The sequence below is a fragment of the Arvicanthis niloticus genome, chromosome 2, assembly GCF_011762505.2.
Source record: "Arvicanthis niloticus isolate mArvNil1 chromosome 2, mArvNil1.pat.X, whole genome shotgun sequence".
Lineage (NCBI taxonomy): Eukaryota > Metazoa > Chordata > Mammalia > Rodentia > Muridae > Arvicanthis > Arvicanthis niloticus.
Window position 1 is genome coordinate 122,409,071 of NC_047659.1, and position 16,211 is coordinate 122,425,281.

At 48.3% G+C, this 16,211-nt stretch overlaps 1 protein-coding gene across 11 annotated transcripts in view; it reads left to right on the plus strand.

Moving 5' to 3' along the window:
- Window positions 1–2,816, plus strand: part of Tpx2 (TPX2 microtubule nucleation factor) — a 41,999-nt gene extending 39,183 nt beyond the window's left edge. For 9 of the 11 annotated variants that reach the window (XM_034496961.2, XM_034496959.2, XM_034496962.2 and 6 more), the window contains 3 exons: window positions 280–391; window positions 965–1,152; window positions 2,388–2,816. In XM_034496961.2, the coding sequence (XP_034352852.1) occupies window positions 280–391; window positions 965–1,152; window positions 2,388–2,495 (408 nt within the window). In that variant the 3' untranslated portion in view covers window positions 2,496–2,816. The remainder of the gene's footprint in view (window positions 1–279; window positions 392–964; window positions 1,153–2,387) is intronic. The other 2 variants (XM_076929996.1, XM_076929995.1) reach the window with 1 other exon arrangement.
- Window positions 2,817–16,211: the final 13,395 nt, after the last annotated feature.

Sequence of the window (16,211 nt, forward strand, 5' to 3'; positions counted from 1 at the left end):
CTGTTTTTTCAACATAGTATATATAATTGCTTTTTATTTATCATAACAGGTGATAAAAGACAAGTGATTAGTTATAGATTAATATAATTGGCGTTCTGTCTCACCTCAGAACAAACACTAACCAGGGTTTAATCGAGCCTCTGGGTCTAATTACTCACTTCAAAGAAATAAAGGGATATCTTTGTAGTCACAGAGTTCAGAACCTCCCGGATGTGTGTTACTGTTGCAGTAGTCAGGCAACATTGGATGCCAATGTCTGACAGACTTTCCTTCTAACAGCTGGAGGAAGAACAGAAGCAGCAGAAGGAAGCAGCTTGCTTCAAGGCTCGTCCAAACACCGTCATCTTCCAAGAGCCCTTTGTTCCCAAGAAAGAGAAAAAATCAGTTGCTGGTAGTATTTTTTTTTTAATGTACTCTTTTGGGGGTTGACACAAAATGTCAAACTTTGCAAAGGGGTTGCTAGGACTCAGTTGTATCAGAATAATGCTATGTCAACAAGAAATGCTTTGTCTGAGGGATGGTCACTTTGTTCCCTTAGAGCCAGCCTTTGGCTTGTGGAGTCAGTAGCTGCCTGTGAGCATTGTCAAGTATGCTGGGGCAGACTGATAGAACAGGAGTCTTGGCAGACACAGCTGTCCTTGTGGTGACAGTCACAGGCTGTCCACACCCAAGAATGGAGCAAGTGGATGAAGGAAGGGGGTTGGGATTTCTTTCTGTACACAAAGATTGGTTTCTTAGGCATTGGACAACAAAGCAGGAAGTTGGGATTCGTTTTCTTCTGTCCTACAATAGCTGTGTAGGAGAGCAGCCTGCAGGGCTGAACAAGCGACCTCCCCTCGCCTGTCTCACTGATGGGAGTGTAGCTTCATTCGGTGTTTCCCTGTCCTCCTGGCCTAGTCCTGGGTGGGAACTAGCTTCATGAATGCTGCATGTGTATCAGTATTGTCTTTGTTTCTGTGCTCAGAGAACCCTTCTGGTTCTCTAGCTCAGGAACCTTTTCAGCTGGCTACAGAGAAGAGAGCCAAAGAGCGGCAGGAGCTGGAGAAGAAAATGGCTGAAATGGAGGCCTGGAAACTGCAGCAGCTGGAGGAAATCAGGCAGCAGGAAGAGGAGCAGCAGAAGGAGGAGCTAGCCAGGCTCCGGAAAGAGCTGGTAATCTACTGGGTGGTATAGGCACTCACGAGCCCTAGTCTGTCTCTGTTGTTCTGTTTTCTGGTGGAGCCGGGACAAACTAGTCAGCATCCACACTGATAGCGAGTGCAAACAAGCAAACAGTACAGTCTCTCCTGGGCCATCTTGAAAACCAGCCCCCACTTCTTTGCACTTATTTTCCCCGCAGGTACCTGCCTGTTGACTTTGTTCCCAGTATACATTTTTTCTTCAGCAATTGTCAGTGTAGGGCAGTGGCAACATCCTGTTAATCAGTGCTGCTTATCACTGTGTTATGTTGGCTCACTCCAGGGTTGATCTTGAGCTCTTCACAAGGATGGGTGGCACCCTGAGCTCTTTACAAGGATGGTGGCACCCTGAGCTCTTCACAAGGATGGTGGCACCCTGCCTCCCCAACTGCGATGCCCTTTTTGATTAGTTCTCTCCTGCCTTTTGTTTTTGTTTGTTATTTTGTTGAATACTAAGAGTCACTCAAAGAAGCTTAAAATTTTACTCTGGCAGTTTGTCCCACCTGGAGACAGGATTTCTCTATGTAGTCTTAACTGCCCTGGAACTGACTCTGTAGACTATGTTGGCTTCAAACTCAGAGATCTGAGGGCTGGGATTTGAAGGTGTGCACACCACTGCTCAGCAAGTCTAGCAGTTTTTTAAATTAATATATTTATTTTATGTATGTGAGTACACTGCAGCTGTCTTCAGACACCAGAAGAGAGCATTGGATTTCATTACAGATGGTTGTGAGCACCATGTGGTTGCTGGGAATTGAACTCAGGACCTCTAGAAGATAGATAGTGCTCTTAACTGCTGAGCCATCTCTCCAGCCCCCTTATTTATTATTTTATGCATATGAATGTTTGCTAGCATGTAGCCCAGTGCCCTCAGGTCAGAAGAGGTTGTCAGATGCCCTGGAGCTGGAGTTACCTAGTTGTGAACAGTCATGTGGATGCTGGAACTTGAACATGGATCCCCTGGAAAAGCAATCCGTGCCCCTAACCATTGAGCCATCTCTCCAGCTTCTGTCACAAATGTTTAACATAGCTTTTGTCTGCTATTCAAAGTCTGTGCGTGCATATATGTATGTGTGCGTGCATGCACGTAACAGTAGACACCTTGAATTGGATCTATAAACCTGTCCAAGCTTTCTCCCCTAACTGACGGAACAAATGCACATAGTTGTGTGGTGTCCACCTCAGCAGCACCGCTTCCTCACTCTGCAGGTGCACAAGGCAAATCCAATACGCAAGTACGCGGCAGTGGAGGTGAAGTCCAGCGAGCTGCCTCTGACTGTGCCGGTGTCACCTAAGTTCTCCACTCGGTTCCAGTAGAAGCTGCATCTCCTTCACAGGCATGGAGGACACATCTTCAGACTCACCCACTGTATGTGGAAACATACCTGACAACATGGAAGCCAGGTGTTTTGAAGATTACACAGAAACTTTGAAGCTAATGAGATACCACTCATTTAGACTTTTATCAGACGTTTTGTAGTTATTTCCTTCAGACGTTAGTTGGCCCTTTCCTGCTGGTCTTAACTCTGGCTGGAATTTCAAGTATTCGTTTTGGCATAGTCTGCTTTTCACCTGATCTCCCCTACTCCCCCTTTATGTCTGTATTTTAAGCATAAAATAAAGGCAGTCAAGTCCTGGGCTGTGGTTTCAGTCAGTATGAGAAGCAGCCAGACTGTTGGACTCCTTCTCTGTTCAGAATGAGTTGATAAAGGAGCCCTTTGCTGTGCTGCGGGCATGGCACCAAGGAAGACTGCGTCAACTCCAGGAGTCCTTACAAAGCGCTGTTGAGGCAGTTCTTTATTGTTGGTGCTGACAGTGAGTGACAGCCTACAGTTTCCAACCTGACTTGGATAACATTTTTTTAAGGTCGCAAGGATTTATTTTGGCTTGCTGTTTTCTGCAGTGCAGCCCATCTCGGAGGGGATGGTGAGGCGATAAGGTTCTGTCTGTGTGACAGAAAGCACAACTCAGGCTGGAAGTTAAGATTGGTCTGGCACCTTCAAAGGCCTGTCCCAGTTGGTTTATTTACCCCAGCTGGGCCTTGCAGGCCAAAGTTCTGCAACTGCCTAAGCAGTGCCAGCCTAAGAACCAAGAAACATATAAGCCCGTGGCGGGCATGTTATACTGAAAGGATAGCCTTTCACCTGTGGGCGCTATAGGATCATGGTATTTCAACTTAAAAAGTATCTGTAGTCTTTTTCTTTTTGAGATTTTATTTTATTTATTTGGTGTTTTGAGACACAGTTTCTCTGTAGCTCTTGCTGTCCTAGAACTTGATTCTAGACCTAGAACAGGGCTGGCCTTGAATGATTTTTTTTTTTTTTTTTTTTTACCGGAATGTGTGCTCGTGGAATTCTTGCCTACTCTGTGCCCTTGGATGTCTGTGGAGTCTGTCAGATGCCCTGGCATTGGAGTTACCACAGGTTGTGCTGGGAAACCCTGCTGCTAGCCCTTCTGACATTACTAGAAATCCCTGACTGAGCTTGGAGCAAAATGGTGGGCTCCCTTTTATTTTATACAAGCCTTTGTATATTCAGCAGGGGTGATGAAGCCAGACATTGTTTCTTACAGTATGATGTGTGATCGTGGTCCTCCTGGAGGCCCACACAGCAGTCCAAAGAGCACTTCCCCTACCTGTCAACTTTAGATATTTGTGTACAGTGTCGTAGTCTATCATCTGTTTATTTCACAGAAACACAGTGCTGTACACATGTTCCACCCTCTGAAGATCCAGTGAAACAAAAGCAACAGAAAACACTTGTTTGTACTTTAGGCAGGGAGGCAGACAATGGACTGTTGGAGTTGCCAATTAATACTGCTTAAATCAACCCGGCTGCAGCAGCTGGTGTTCCTCACTGGCCACTCCAATGTTCTTGGTTCCCAAATGGAAGGCACACACACACACACACACACACACACACACACACACACACACACCACACACACCCCTTCTATTTTAATATGTCTTAAACAGCTCAGTGGCTGGACCACTCCCAAACCTCCACACGGCTAACATGCTTTTCCCCCTGGTTTCCTATTCATCATCACTGAAATCTATATTCCATCTTGGCTGCCCTAGACCCAGTCATGGGGCCCCCTGGGTCTGCTCTTTCCCAGCTCTTACATGTGGGCTGTCTCTCTGTCCTGTGCTTCTCAGGCCTGGTCTTTCACCTTTCCCCCTGCTACAGAATCCTAAAGTCCCGCCTCTTTCTCCCTGCTCAGCTATTGGCCGCTGGCACCTTTATTTACCAATCAAAACCAACTGGGGCAGGGACCCTCAGCATCTTACATGCAGATTCTTGTGCAGTTGGAAACCAACTAACATAATACAAGTGTTGGACCATATCCACAACGCATGTCTGTGCTTCCTGTCACATTTCTGATGAAGCTGTGGGCCTGGGGATTCTGAAGAGAAGCTGTCCAGGAAGGGACTGACTGTAGCTTGGCTTGAGTTTGCCGAGGAGGTAGTAAGCAGAGCTGCATTCTGAGTGCTTTTGTTTTAGTGTTCAGTGTGGGACCCTGAGAGACGAAAAGATCCCCTGAGCTGGAGTTGCAGTTAGGCTTCCCTGGCATGGGTCTGTTGCCAGATTAGTGCCTCTCACCAGAGCCGTCACTCAGCCCCTCTGAATGTACTTTCTTGCCAAGAGTTTGGATATGGAGAGTAACCAAAGCAACACGGTCCTTGGGATTTGGTCATCCGTTCTTGGAGCTTTCATTTTTTTCTAGGCACTTGGTGTCTTCCCTCCACTTGTCTGGGTCCCTTTTCCAGGCCTGTCCTCTGTGTCTCTTCGCTGCTGTGCCAGCTGCTCACCACCATTGGTGCTGGTGATACTTAAGCATATCAGACATGTTCCCGTGATCCTGAAAGGAAGGTGGAGAGACCGCGGCCATCTTGTCTTCTTATCCCTTCAGGCTGTGTCCTCTTTCCACACTCAGGTAACTTGGACATTTTTCTGAACAGAGAACATGCCCTGAGATAAAACTTTGTACATTTTAAGCTGGGCTTGGTGGTGCACACCTTTAATCTCAGCACTTGGGGACAGAGGCAGGTGGATCACTGAGTTTAAGACCAAAGTGAGATCATTTTCAAGACAATAAACACAGGAACAGATGATGAATGAATCGATACATTTGAACATTTTATACATGTAACTATTTTCCACAGAATTTTAATTTTTGTAAAAGACATGGTCATTTTAGTTGTCACATATATGAGTGCAGGTGCCTGTGTAGGCCAGAGGTGTCGGATCCTGTGGGAACTGGAGCTACAGGTGGGTGATGACTCAGCCCCTCCGCCAGATCAGCCTCCACCAGCCCTAGACTGAGCCAGAGCCCCGCTTTCATCTTTAGTTTGATCTTCATGCCTTTTATCTTTTCATTAGTTTCCATTAAACCGACATTCCTAATATAAATTTGAAAAGAAACAGTTTCCTGGATTTTACTAAGAAATCTGGCTAACATTTTGCCAGGCAATTTTGTAAAATCCCCAACATTTGACATGCAGATTGCTGAAATTCCCACAATTTAGAGCACATTTCAAGATGGTTTTGACTCGTGTGGCTTCCCGTTGCCTATTTGTGTACTAACTCACGTGAGGGCATTGTCAGACTTCCTTTGGCCCACAGTTTGCCCTTGTTCTCTGGTCGGGCTACCATGTTGGTTGCTGTTTCATTACTTTTAGGTTCCTTTCCATGGAGTTTCTGCCCCTGGAAAGTAGAGCTGAGTGGTTGGCGACTGTGGTTGGTATTGCTTGCTATATAGCATTTCAGAGAAACCTGAGTACAAACAGTTGTTCAGCAAGATGGGCTTGACTTGGGCTGGAGAGATGGCTCAGTGGTTAAGAGCACCGACTGCTCTTCCAGAGGTCCTAAGTTCAATTCCCAGCAACCACATGGTGGCTCACAACCATCTGTAATGGGATCTGATGCCCTCTTCTGGTGTGTCTGAAGACAGGAACAGTGCACTCATATAAATTTAAAAAAATCTTAAAAAAAAAAAAAAAAAAAAGTTGGGCTTGACTCACCTCAAAGCTCAGTACCATGGGGGCACAGCACTTGCTGGACTGTTAAGCTGCAGGTTTTTTTCCAACACTGTTTATATAATAAGTGCAACAGTAAGTATACCGTACTACTCTTTGTCACTAAAATAACATGCCATGTAGCTGCCCTTTCTTCTCTCCTGCTCTTTAGTAACCCATTATCTATCTCTACTGTTTCCTTGAAATGTTTTTGTCTGTGTGTGGGATTATCAAGCATTGCCCACATACATTTAGCTGGGAGGTCTAGGAATCGAACTCAGGCCCTTGTAGATACTAGGCAAGCGCTCTACCACTGAGCTATGTCCTCAGCTCTCCTAAAAAACAAGTTCATGCTCTTGGAGGCACATGGCAGGAAAAAAATTAAGTTATAGCATACTGCATTGGTTTTGGTTTTTATTTTTCAAGACCGGTTTTCTCTGTGTAGCCCTGGCTGTCCTGGAACTCTCTCTGTAGACCAGGCTGGCCTCAAAGATTCACCTGCCTCTGCCTCTTGAGTGTTGGAAATAAAGGTGTGGACCACTGTTTCCAGGCTTACTGCATTAATTTTATAATTAATTAATTAATTAATTAATTAATTTTATAAAGTTTGTACATGGCATGCTTACGGTTCAAAGCTCTGCCTTTATTTTGGTATACACATCACATCCCTCTTGTTCTTTTCAGTGTTTTGTGGCTTTGAATAACAGAACTCCTGGACTACCTTGAGTATGTCCTGGCTTCCTGAGCATGAAGCCTCATGGGAGTCTAGCAAGGTGGCAGTCCTGAAGCCCAGGGGCAGATCAGCAGCTGGTATTGGAATGGCTATGTTGAGGTGTGAGGGGGCACTGCTGTTTATTAGCTGGAGGGCCTGCTTGAACCTCTGTTTACTGTTAAGAGAAATTTACTTACACAGCGCTCCCTGCTATCAGCTCACTGTGTAGCTCAGGCTGGCCTTGAACTCATGATCCTCCTGCCTTAGCCTCCCAAGTGCTAGGATTCCATGTCTGTGCCCCTGGCTCGCCTCTAGCATCATTCTTTTCAATTTCGTAGAAGTCTCTGGGGAAGTTTCTCAATGCTGACAGTAGCAGTTAAAAAAGCTGTGGGCCACGTGGCTGGGCTCCTATTTCTGCAGAGGCTGAGTTTCAGTGTGGTGGTGTGGATCCCTAGGAGCTGGTCAACATTCTGAAGCCTGAGCTGCCGTCTGCCCCTCAGCCTGCTGGGATGCTCATTTTAGGCAACATATAAAGTTTCCTGGAGGCAGGACAAACCCAGGCCTATGGAAAGAGCAGGAAGGTTAAAGTGTGTGGTGCTTTGAGCAGTGACGAAGGTGTAACCAGGGAGCCGACATGTTTGCTTCAAGGCCAAGAATTCCAGGACAATTTGTTACTAGGTTAAAGCCAACAGAAAAGGTGGGCAGAGGCGTGGGCGGTGTGCTTCCTCTGCCTTCTGCTCTGCCTTCTGATAAACCCACTGTCTTGATGCTGTCAGGGGAAGGGGGTGGTGAGCACTGCTGACATCCCAATTGTGCTGATGGGTTTTGCTCTTTACTGTGTTGTATGACAGAAGCTGAGCTCAGGCCAAGCCATGACTTGTGTGCTGTGATCCTAGGCTCCCTGAAAACAGTGTTCAAATACTGCCGCTCACTTGGAGAAAGTGTGGTTACAGAGTCAGACAGACTGGAGGAGATTTAGTTTTATCAGGAAAGATGCCAGCTTACAGACGTCAATTACCCTCCTCTCTTTAGTGGGGGGAAAAAAAAAACAAACTGGACAGAGAATACTTGCCCTTCCTGTCCCAGCACTGTGGGCAAGTGGCTGAACTCGCCAAGAACCTTGGCCAAGGGCTGTTGCCCAGCTTGTTCGGGCTTCGACAGTGTTCTCGGGTCTTCTTTCAGGAGCAAAGGTCAGAGAAGAAGATCTCAGCACGTCAGACTATTAAACAATAAGCGTGAGAAAGAGTTGGGGCCACACTGTTTAACAGTGTTCGGTGGTGAGGGGAGATGAGCCGCCAGACTCCTGCTGACTTCCTGACAGCCACATGGCACAGAGGAGCTGCTGTGTTCCTAGGTGAAACTGGAGCCTGTTTATGTGTAGTCAGTCTCTCTCCTTCCCTTCCTCCTCCTCTCCTTCCTCCTTTATAATACCACACTCATACCACGATCATATCTTAAACACCAATTTTAACTGCAGTGTACTGCTCTATGTTTGCTTTGTGAAGGGTTGTTCTATTTACAGACAGTATTGTCCTCATTTGCCTCTTTAATGGGTCAGGTCTGTATCAACTTTAATATCTTCTAACCGCTTGCCAGTCCATCTCATTAGTGAAATATAAACTTTTAAAAAAAAGAAATCCTCAAAAGTAAATGGCTGGGAGGATGGCCCACTTGCAAGCCTGGGAACCTGAGTTCAATCCCCAGAACCCATGTGCTATGAGCCAAGTGCAATTGTGAGCCCTTGTCATCCTGGTGTTGAGGTGTAGGCAGGCAGATTTCTGCGGCTTGCTAACCAGTCTAACTGGTGAGTTCTAGGTTAGTGAGAGTGCCTGTCTCATAAATAAATAAACAAACAAACAAACAAACAAATAGTGTGGGGATGAGTGGGTAAAGGTGCTTGCCACTAAGCCCTATGACCTGAGTTCAATTCTGGAGACCCATATGGTAGAGAGAATGGATGTCCCCAAGTTATTCTCTGACCTCCACAGGTGAGCGATGGCACACATGCACAATAAATAAATAGATGTAATAGTATTTCTAAAAGGAAGAAAAAATGAGACTAAAAAATTCTTTAAAAAAATAGTGAGGTAAAGAGTGCTCCTGGGAACACCACCAAGGTTGTCCTCCAGTAGTCACGTGCACACCCATGCTCCCAAACACACACAAATGTGCACATACACAGAAACACGAGTTTCCCTAAAAAACTACAGTCAGGGCTAAGGGAAGATGGAGTTGGTAAAGTGCTTGCTCTCTAAGCATGGAGACCTGAATCTGCACCCCAACCTATGGAGAGAGCCATACACAGGAAGACGGGAGCAGCTCTGTGGAGCTCAGGGAGACATCCTGTTTCTAAGGTGGAGACTGAGGGAGTGTCTGACAGTGACTTCTGGCTTTCTCACACAGATGCACCTCTGCACGTAACTGATACAGACAAGTGCATGCATCACACCACCTGACACTCCCTGCCCCATAAAAAGCACAGGCATTACCCTGGCATGCCTATTTATTTGCACATTATTCATACTTGCAGAATGGAAAGCCGCTCTGAGCTAACGTGGTGTCCGTGTTACTGACACCCATGCCCAGCAAAAACAAAACCTAAAAACGTATTGGCGCCTAGCCAAGCCTTCCTGGAAATAATTCTAGCTATGTTGTTTAAAACCCAAACTTGCAACTACATTTTCAAGTTGGTATCCACAGTGGGCCTCTTGTCATCAAGCTTTCAGGTCAGATTTGAAAGGAGAAAGCCCTTGGTCTTTCATACTCTGGGGCCTGTGAGTGAAATCCCGGAGTGGAGATTAGAATCTCACCCCTGTTAGTGACAATCCACGATCTTTAACACTTTATTCCTCTTTTCAGAGTCTCAGTTTCCTCCTGTGAGGAAGGTTGAGCCTGAACAATGCTCAAGGCTCCTTTCATCTTGAATACCTTCAGAGTTTTCCCTAGCTGCTTTCTTTAGACAGCACTGTCCGCTTTCATGCGTGTGTTCTTCTAAAGCCTGCCCCTCTGCCCTGGGAGAGTCCCCCTAGCTCCCAGCCTGGTTTTCCCACATGCACTTCAATAAAGCATGTCGGAGGCCAGTGTGCTATCTTGTTGAAGACTTTCCAAGGGTTGTTCTGGAAGCGGAAATCTAGCCCAGATCACTCCAGGGGACTAATCCCTGAATAATGTTGTCCTCTGACACACACATATTTTCTGATGTTTCTCTTGACCTTGGAACTGGTTAAAGACTGCACAGAATGTTCAATTACTAACAGACTCCTTAGAGCCGCCCCTGGCCCCATCCAAGATGGTTTTTCCTCCCTTAGAAATGGTCCCTCTGTCATTGGAGGTGGTTTAGGATATTACAATAAGATTGACACCTCATCTTTCTCCCTTTTATTTCTTCCCATTGCACTTTTATGACATTTGTGGCTAAGGGGCCTGGTTGCTTTGTATCTTTGTCCAAAGTTCAGGAGGAACATGGGATAGCTAAGTAAACCTGATATCAGGGAGTTGGGAGTTGCTCCTCTGGCTTCATGGCCTTGTGCATGACATTTGAATTCTCTGGACTTTGGCTCATTTTAGTCGCAGACGTAGGGGTAGAGAGGTAGCTCAGGGGGTAGAGTGCTGACCTGTGACTCCCAGAGCCCTGGGTTCAATTCCCAGCCTCTGTGTTGAACCAGCCAGGATAGCAAATGCCTCTAATCCCAGCACTGGGGATCAGGACTAAAGACTCTCTCTCCAATAGAGAAGTTGAGGAAAAGGTGATTGGAACAGTGCATCCCGAATAGGCCTTTCCTCCAGCTTGGTGAAGGGGAGGTTTCCCCAGCTCTAAAATGACCCGGGCACGGGTGATCACGACCACGTGACCACACTTGAGTCACATTCAGTATTAGTTGTCAGTGGGCATGTGTCACTAGCGGTGACCAGAAGCCCCTGCTGCTTACCTTTTGTCCACTAAGACTGACAGGACAGGCTCAGTGGTCCCTAGTTAGCAGCCAGTGAAAAGAAACCTGGGCACTTTCTTTGCAAAGGAGGAGGCTCATGGGACGGACGTCACAAAAGTGAGAGGAGCTAGGGATGGGCTTGAGCTGAACGGGTGGCAATCTGTCCTGCTGGCCACTGGCTGCTGTCTTGGTGATTGGCTCCCTGAGTTTGGTTTGGACTGTTCTCTGCTTCCTTACCTTTGCACCTAGGCCTTTCTGTTCTTGAAGTTTGTAGTGAGGTGATGAGAGACCAGTGCAGGAAGCCATCAGCTTGGCAGGATAGTAAGGTGAGTGTCTGTGTTTCCTTCCATACAGACATTGTTGTCTACTGCCATGAGCGTCCAGGCCAAGGGAGGGAGGCTTAGCATCTTGGCCTGAGAACTTTCTCCACAAAGCCCCAGAGTACACACCACCCAGAGCTAGAAGTGCAAACTCACCACCCTCGCTATGGGCCCAGTGAATCAGACACCCTTGGTATGGGCCCAGGCTTGTGTGTTTTCATAGGCCCTCCAAGGGAGAGTGTCGCATGGCCAAGTGTGGGGACCACTGTGCCAGGGAAAGGACCTGCTGATCCCGACTCAGGTTCCCATGGAGTTGGCAGCGACTCTCTCATGTGACCCTAAGTGCTCAGGCTAATCAGAATCGCCCAGGTCGAGCGTGCTTTCCTTCCCACCCAGTGCCCTGGGGAATTTTCCTCTCCAGCTGTTCCCGCTCCTGAGTTCCTTGAGTGGGTGTTTATCTCTTCGGTAAGACTGTGAGACTAGGAAGAAGATGGGGGCAGATGCCTTTCCATAGATCCTTCCAATAAGTCATGCGACAGACCAAAGGATTAGTATTAATTTTTTAATGCTGCTGGCAGTGACAAGGTCTTTGTATTCCCCAAAGTTTCTTGTGGAGAGCCTGTGCATGGGTGTGGATGTCTTTAGGGGCTCCTGGAGGGTGATACCTAGTTCTCTGCTTGTGAGTAGGGCCTCACTGAACTCAACATTTGGGGGGGGGGCTCCAGCTAAGCCTCTCACAGACAATGGGACAGATACTCGCCCTTTGTTGCCAGCAGAACAGGCATCCCCTCGATGTGGGCCACGGCCTGCCAGATGTACAGGCTCCTGTCTGGGTTGTGGCAGCTGCCAGTCATCAAAGCCACAATCTTCAACAGCCCTGAATGGTTGCCAGAGTGGCCCAGGATACAGGTGAGCTATCTCCAGGAGGCGCCTCCTCAGTCCCTGCCTCACTGTTGGCGTGGACACGCTTCATCGTCCCAGGCAGGGCCCGTCCACCTAGCAGCCATTTGGAGCTCGCCAGGCATCCCCTCGTTCTTATGGTCACCCAGCTTAGATAGCCAAGAGACCTGGAGCTTTAAAAATAGCACAGAGGCAAGCCAGGCCAGGAGCCGCCTGTCCACACAACAGGACAGAACACGCATTCCCCACTTCTTGAGCCATTTCCTGGGATCATGTGTTGAGAATAACTCCCAGAACAGGTTACTGACCCTGGGTCTGAACTCTGCCTGGTGCACCAATCTGGGACCCATCTGCACTTCACCCTGTCGCTTTGCAATCCCATGCACTGTGCTCAAGCCTGCTCCTGGGACATTTCCTGTTCTTGGAACAGCTGCACCGGTCTGGGGTACCCTCCTGCCACTTGATCCTATAGGGAGGTGTCCAGTGGCTGTGGGCAATTTTCAGATGACCTTGTTCCTCTGACGTCACTAGGTAGCTATTTTTAGCTTTGCTGTTTATGCTGCAGAAGTTGGGCTGGGGTGGGGGAAGGAGCAGGGGAGGGGCTGGGCTGGTTTCCCTTGTCCCAGAGCCATGCCAAAGAAGGAGTATTTATTCTTCCATATTAATAGAACTCCTACTGGGGCAACCAAGTTGATGACAGTGTCTCAATATTCTTTTTTTTTTTTTTTTCCTTTTTTTAAGATAAGGAAGGTCTCACCTCATATTCCACCTGTCTCTTCTACCTCCTTAGTGCTGGGATTAAAGGCTTGTACCATCATGTCTGGTTCTTGTTTTCTTCACACAGGACTTTACTTTCCAGTGGCCATTGCTTCTGGCACACAGTAGAAATGAAGCCTGTGGGGTCTGGTTTGAGTTAAAGTTCTGGTTGTGCCTCTGCAGCCTTGGGTCTCTTTCTCCTCTGCCTCAGTTTCCTCTTAGAAAAGGGAATGACTTTGGCATCTACTTGGGATGGTGAGAGGAGCTAACAACTGGTTCTGGCACAGAGTCAGCGCAGCATGAATATCAGAATCTGTCACCATCAACCACCAGCACCATGTGCCACTTGGGATGCAGGGTTGATGGCAACGTGGTTCTAAACACCTGGGCTTGCGGGATCCGGGATGGGCATACAGCCTCACAAATCAAAAGGAACACCTGCCATGCACATCACTTTATCCTAACCCTGGAGGGCTTTCAAGGCAAGGGAGAAGGGATTCCTGCCCCAGGAAAGCCCCTGAGTGCACCTCAGATTCTTCTGGGGAGTTGCCCCTTCCTCAGGCTATGATCTAACTGGCCTGGATTCAAGAGGGGCTGAGATATCACGGGTTCGGAAACACCCCCCCCCCCCCCACACACACACACATGCTTTTGTGTGAACCTTAGCCCAGCTTCTGGGCTAAGAAGCAAGGATGTTCATCCCAGACCTTTCCTTTGGCTGTACCAACGAGACTTGCCAGGAGACTGCCTGCCTCCCAACTATCCCTCTCTGCGGACTCTGGCAATGCTCTCCTGTGGGTGGATCTCTGGCTTGGCAACCTTCCAGCTTGTGTTTGCATATGAACCATTTGAAGTGCTGCTCAAAATGATAAAATTCCTGGCGCTCCATCCCAAGCAGCACTCATCTGAAACAAATCCTAATGCTAAGAAAGCTGCTGAGAATGGCTAGCCCTTGACACTGTCAAGACTCGGCTTTCTGCGTGTTTCAGATCTCAGCGTCACCCTTACCATGCTCCGTGTGTGTCTGTACTGACATGGTTCACTTATTGATCTATCCAGTCGTAGCTATAACGGATCCTATAAGGAGCCAGAAAACCCAAACAAGAGACTTAAAATGTCCCCTGTTGTCTCCTTACCAACCAATCTCAGCAGCACCGATGGGGGCAGTGGCAGGGAGAGAACTTTCTCAGAGGCCTGGGGAAGGTCTGAAGGGGGTGAGGGCAAGGAAACAATGTGCTGATGACAGCCCCAGTGACTCTCAAAGAAGGCTTGGAGTGGAAGCCGAGGAAAGGCCTGTTGCTCAACTCCCTGGATTTTCCATCACAGTGAAGCGGGGAAGGGTCAGGCGGGGAATGTCTCCTCAAGCAGGTCCTTGTAAAGCCTCTTGGCCTCACTGGTTTCCTTTGAGGAGCCAAGAAGCAGTGCTGGGTAGAGTTAACCGTTGCATTACCGGTGAGATTTCCCAGAGATGGGCAGGACCGGGAACCCGCACTCCTGGAAGGCAGAGCTGCCCAGGGCAAGTGGCCGAAGAGCTGTGAACTCTGGCTAGGGAAGCCTTCTCTCTGGCCTTGTTAAATCCAACAGGCATAATTGCATCCTGCTGACCTTAATTCCCCTGGCGGGTTTAATTGGGCCTGGCACCGTCCCACTTCCTGCCTTGGCCCCACAGAGGCAAAGGGCGTCTGCAGCTGGCACGGGGCGGGGAAACCCCTTCAGGAGTTAGGTGGGCAGGGGTTCTGGCAACCTCTTGCAGGGTTGAGGAAGTTTCCCCATGCCCCTCCCCCGTGCCTCCAAGAGAGTGCTGAGAAGCCTGGGGACTCCCTGCAGAGCAGCTGACAGGACCAGGTCATCTCACACAGATCAGAACCACTCCAGCCTCCCATCCCAGCAGAAGGTACTGTTGGTAGAACAGGCAAAATAGCTGCTCTCGATCTGCGGTGGTCACCACATTATCAAGTCCTAGGCCCTTTTGCTCAGTGCCAAGCGCTCTACGTACACAGGCTGGGTACAAATTCTCAGGCATCCTGGGTGCCCATGGGTCTCTAAACACTTAATGAGCTTCCTTCTGGGAGCAGGTAGTCCTCCAGCAGAAGAGACCGCTGGGACACATGTCATCCTCATAGCTGGTAGACTCGACTGTAGCACTCCTGACTCCACCCAGTAGGGCTGCTTCAAGATTAAAAGCACATGTCCTGGGGCTGGGGAGACCCACTCATCAGAAAGCACTGCCCTAGAGAGGGTCAGCTGTGAGGCAGATGGTCTTCTGGTGGGCACTGTACACTACTGGTCCCATAGGCTTGAGGGCCAGAGTTCCATCCTGGGCACTCCTATAAAAGCTGTGTGTGGCAGCACTTGAAACCCCAGCACTAGAGAGGCAAAGAGGTAGACCCTAGGGATCCATCTGGCCAGCCCAGCTGAACTGGTGGGTTCTAGGTCCAGTGACAGACCCTTGCTTTCTATTGCTGTGATAAAACACCATGACCAAAAGCAACTTGGGGAGGAAAGGTTTATTTCTGCTTATCATAGTTTACAGTCCATCAGGAAGGGAAAGCAAGGAAGAAACTTGAGGCAGGAACCAGGAGGCAGGACCGAAGCTATGGCCATGGGGTGCTGCTGACTGGCTCGCTCCTTCTTACTTGTTCAGCCTGCTTTCTTATACAACCCAGGACCACTCGCTCAGGGATGACACCAGCCACACTGGGCTTCCACACCAATCACTAATCAAGAAAATGCCTTATAGACTTGCCTATAGGCTAATCTAGGCATTTTCTCAATCTAGGTTCCCCTTCTAAGATGACCCTAGCTTGCATGAAGTTGATAAACAAACAAAACCCACATAGGTAGAGCAACTGAAGAAGACACAGTGACCTCTGTGTCAACCTCTGACCCCAAGGCTCCTCAAGCAACCAGCCGGTGTTGGTGAGACTTCCTGTTAGGTTTTTTTTTTTTTTTTTTTTTTTGAATCCTAATGAGAACAGCAGACTAGAATAAAAGTCTGTTGTGACAAGAGCTGGCTCTGAGTTTGATCATTTTGATGCCGCTCACCAGGCTGAGGGGGTTTGGGAAAAGCCATCTATCTCCTGCCTCCTGCCTCCCCCAGCACCAGTCTCTGTATCTTTAGCATGTGATGCACTTAGCCTCTAGGGACTCTTGTGTGGGTCCTGGGAGCTGGGTAAAGAAACCTCTTAGCATCATCAGACCTGGCCCTTAGTGGGCCTCACTGAGTGCCTGATAGGTGACATATTGATAACCACAGAGGTAACTAGGGGATGTCATCACGGGCCACCACAGTAAAGCAATCCAGACTCTCAGCCAGCCTTGTTAGTTAGTCACTGGACTATTGTGGTAGGCACATGATGGGTACCATGGAGTCCTGCCTAGGCTGTGAGCTCACCATGG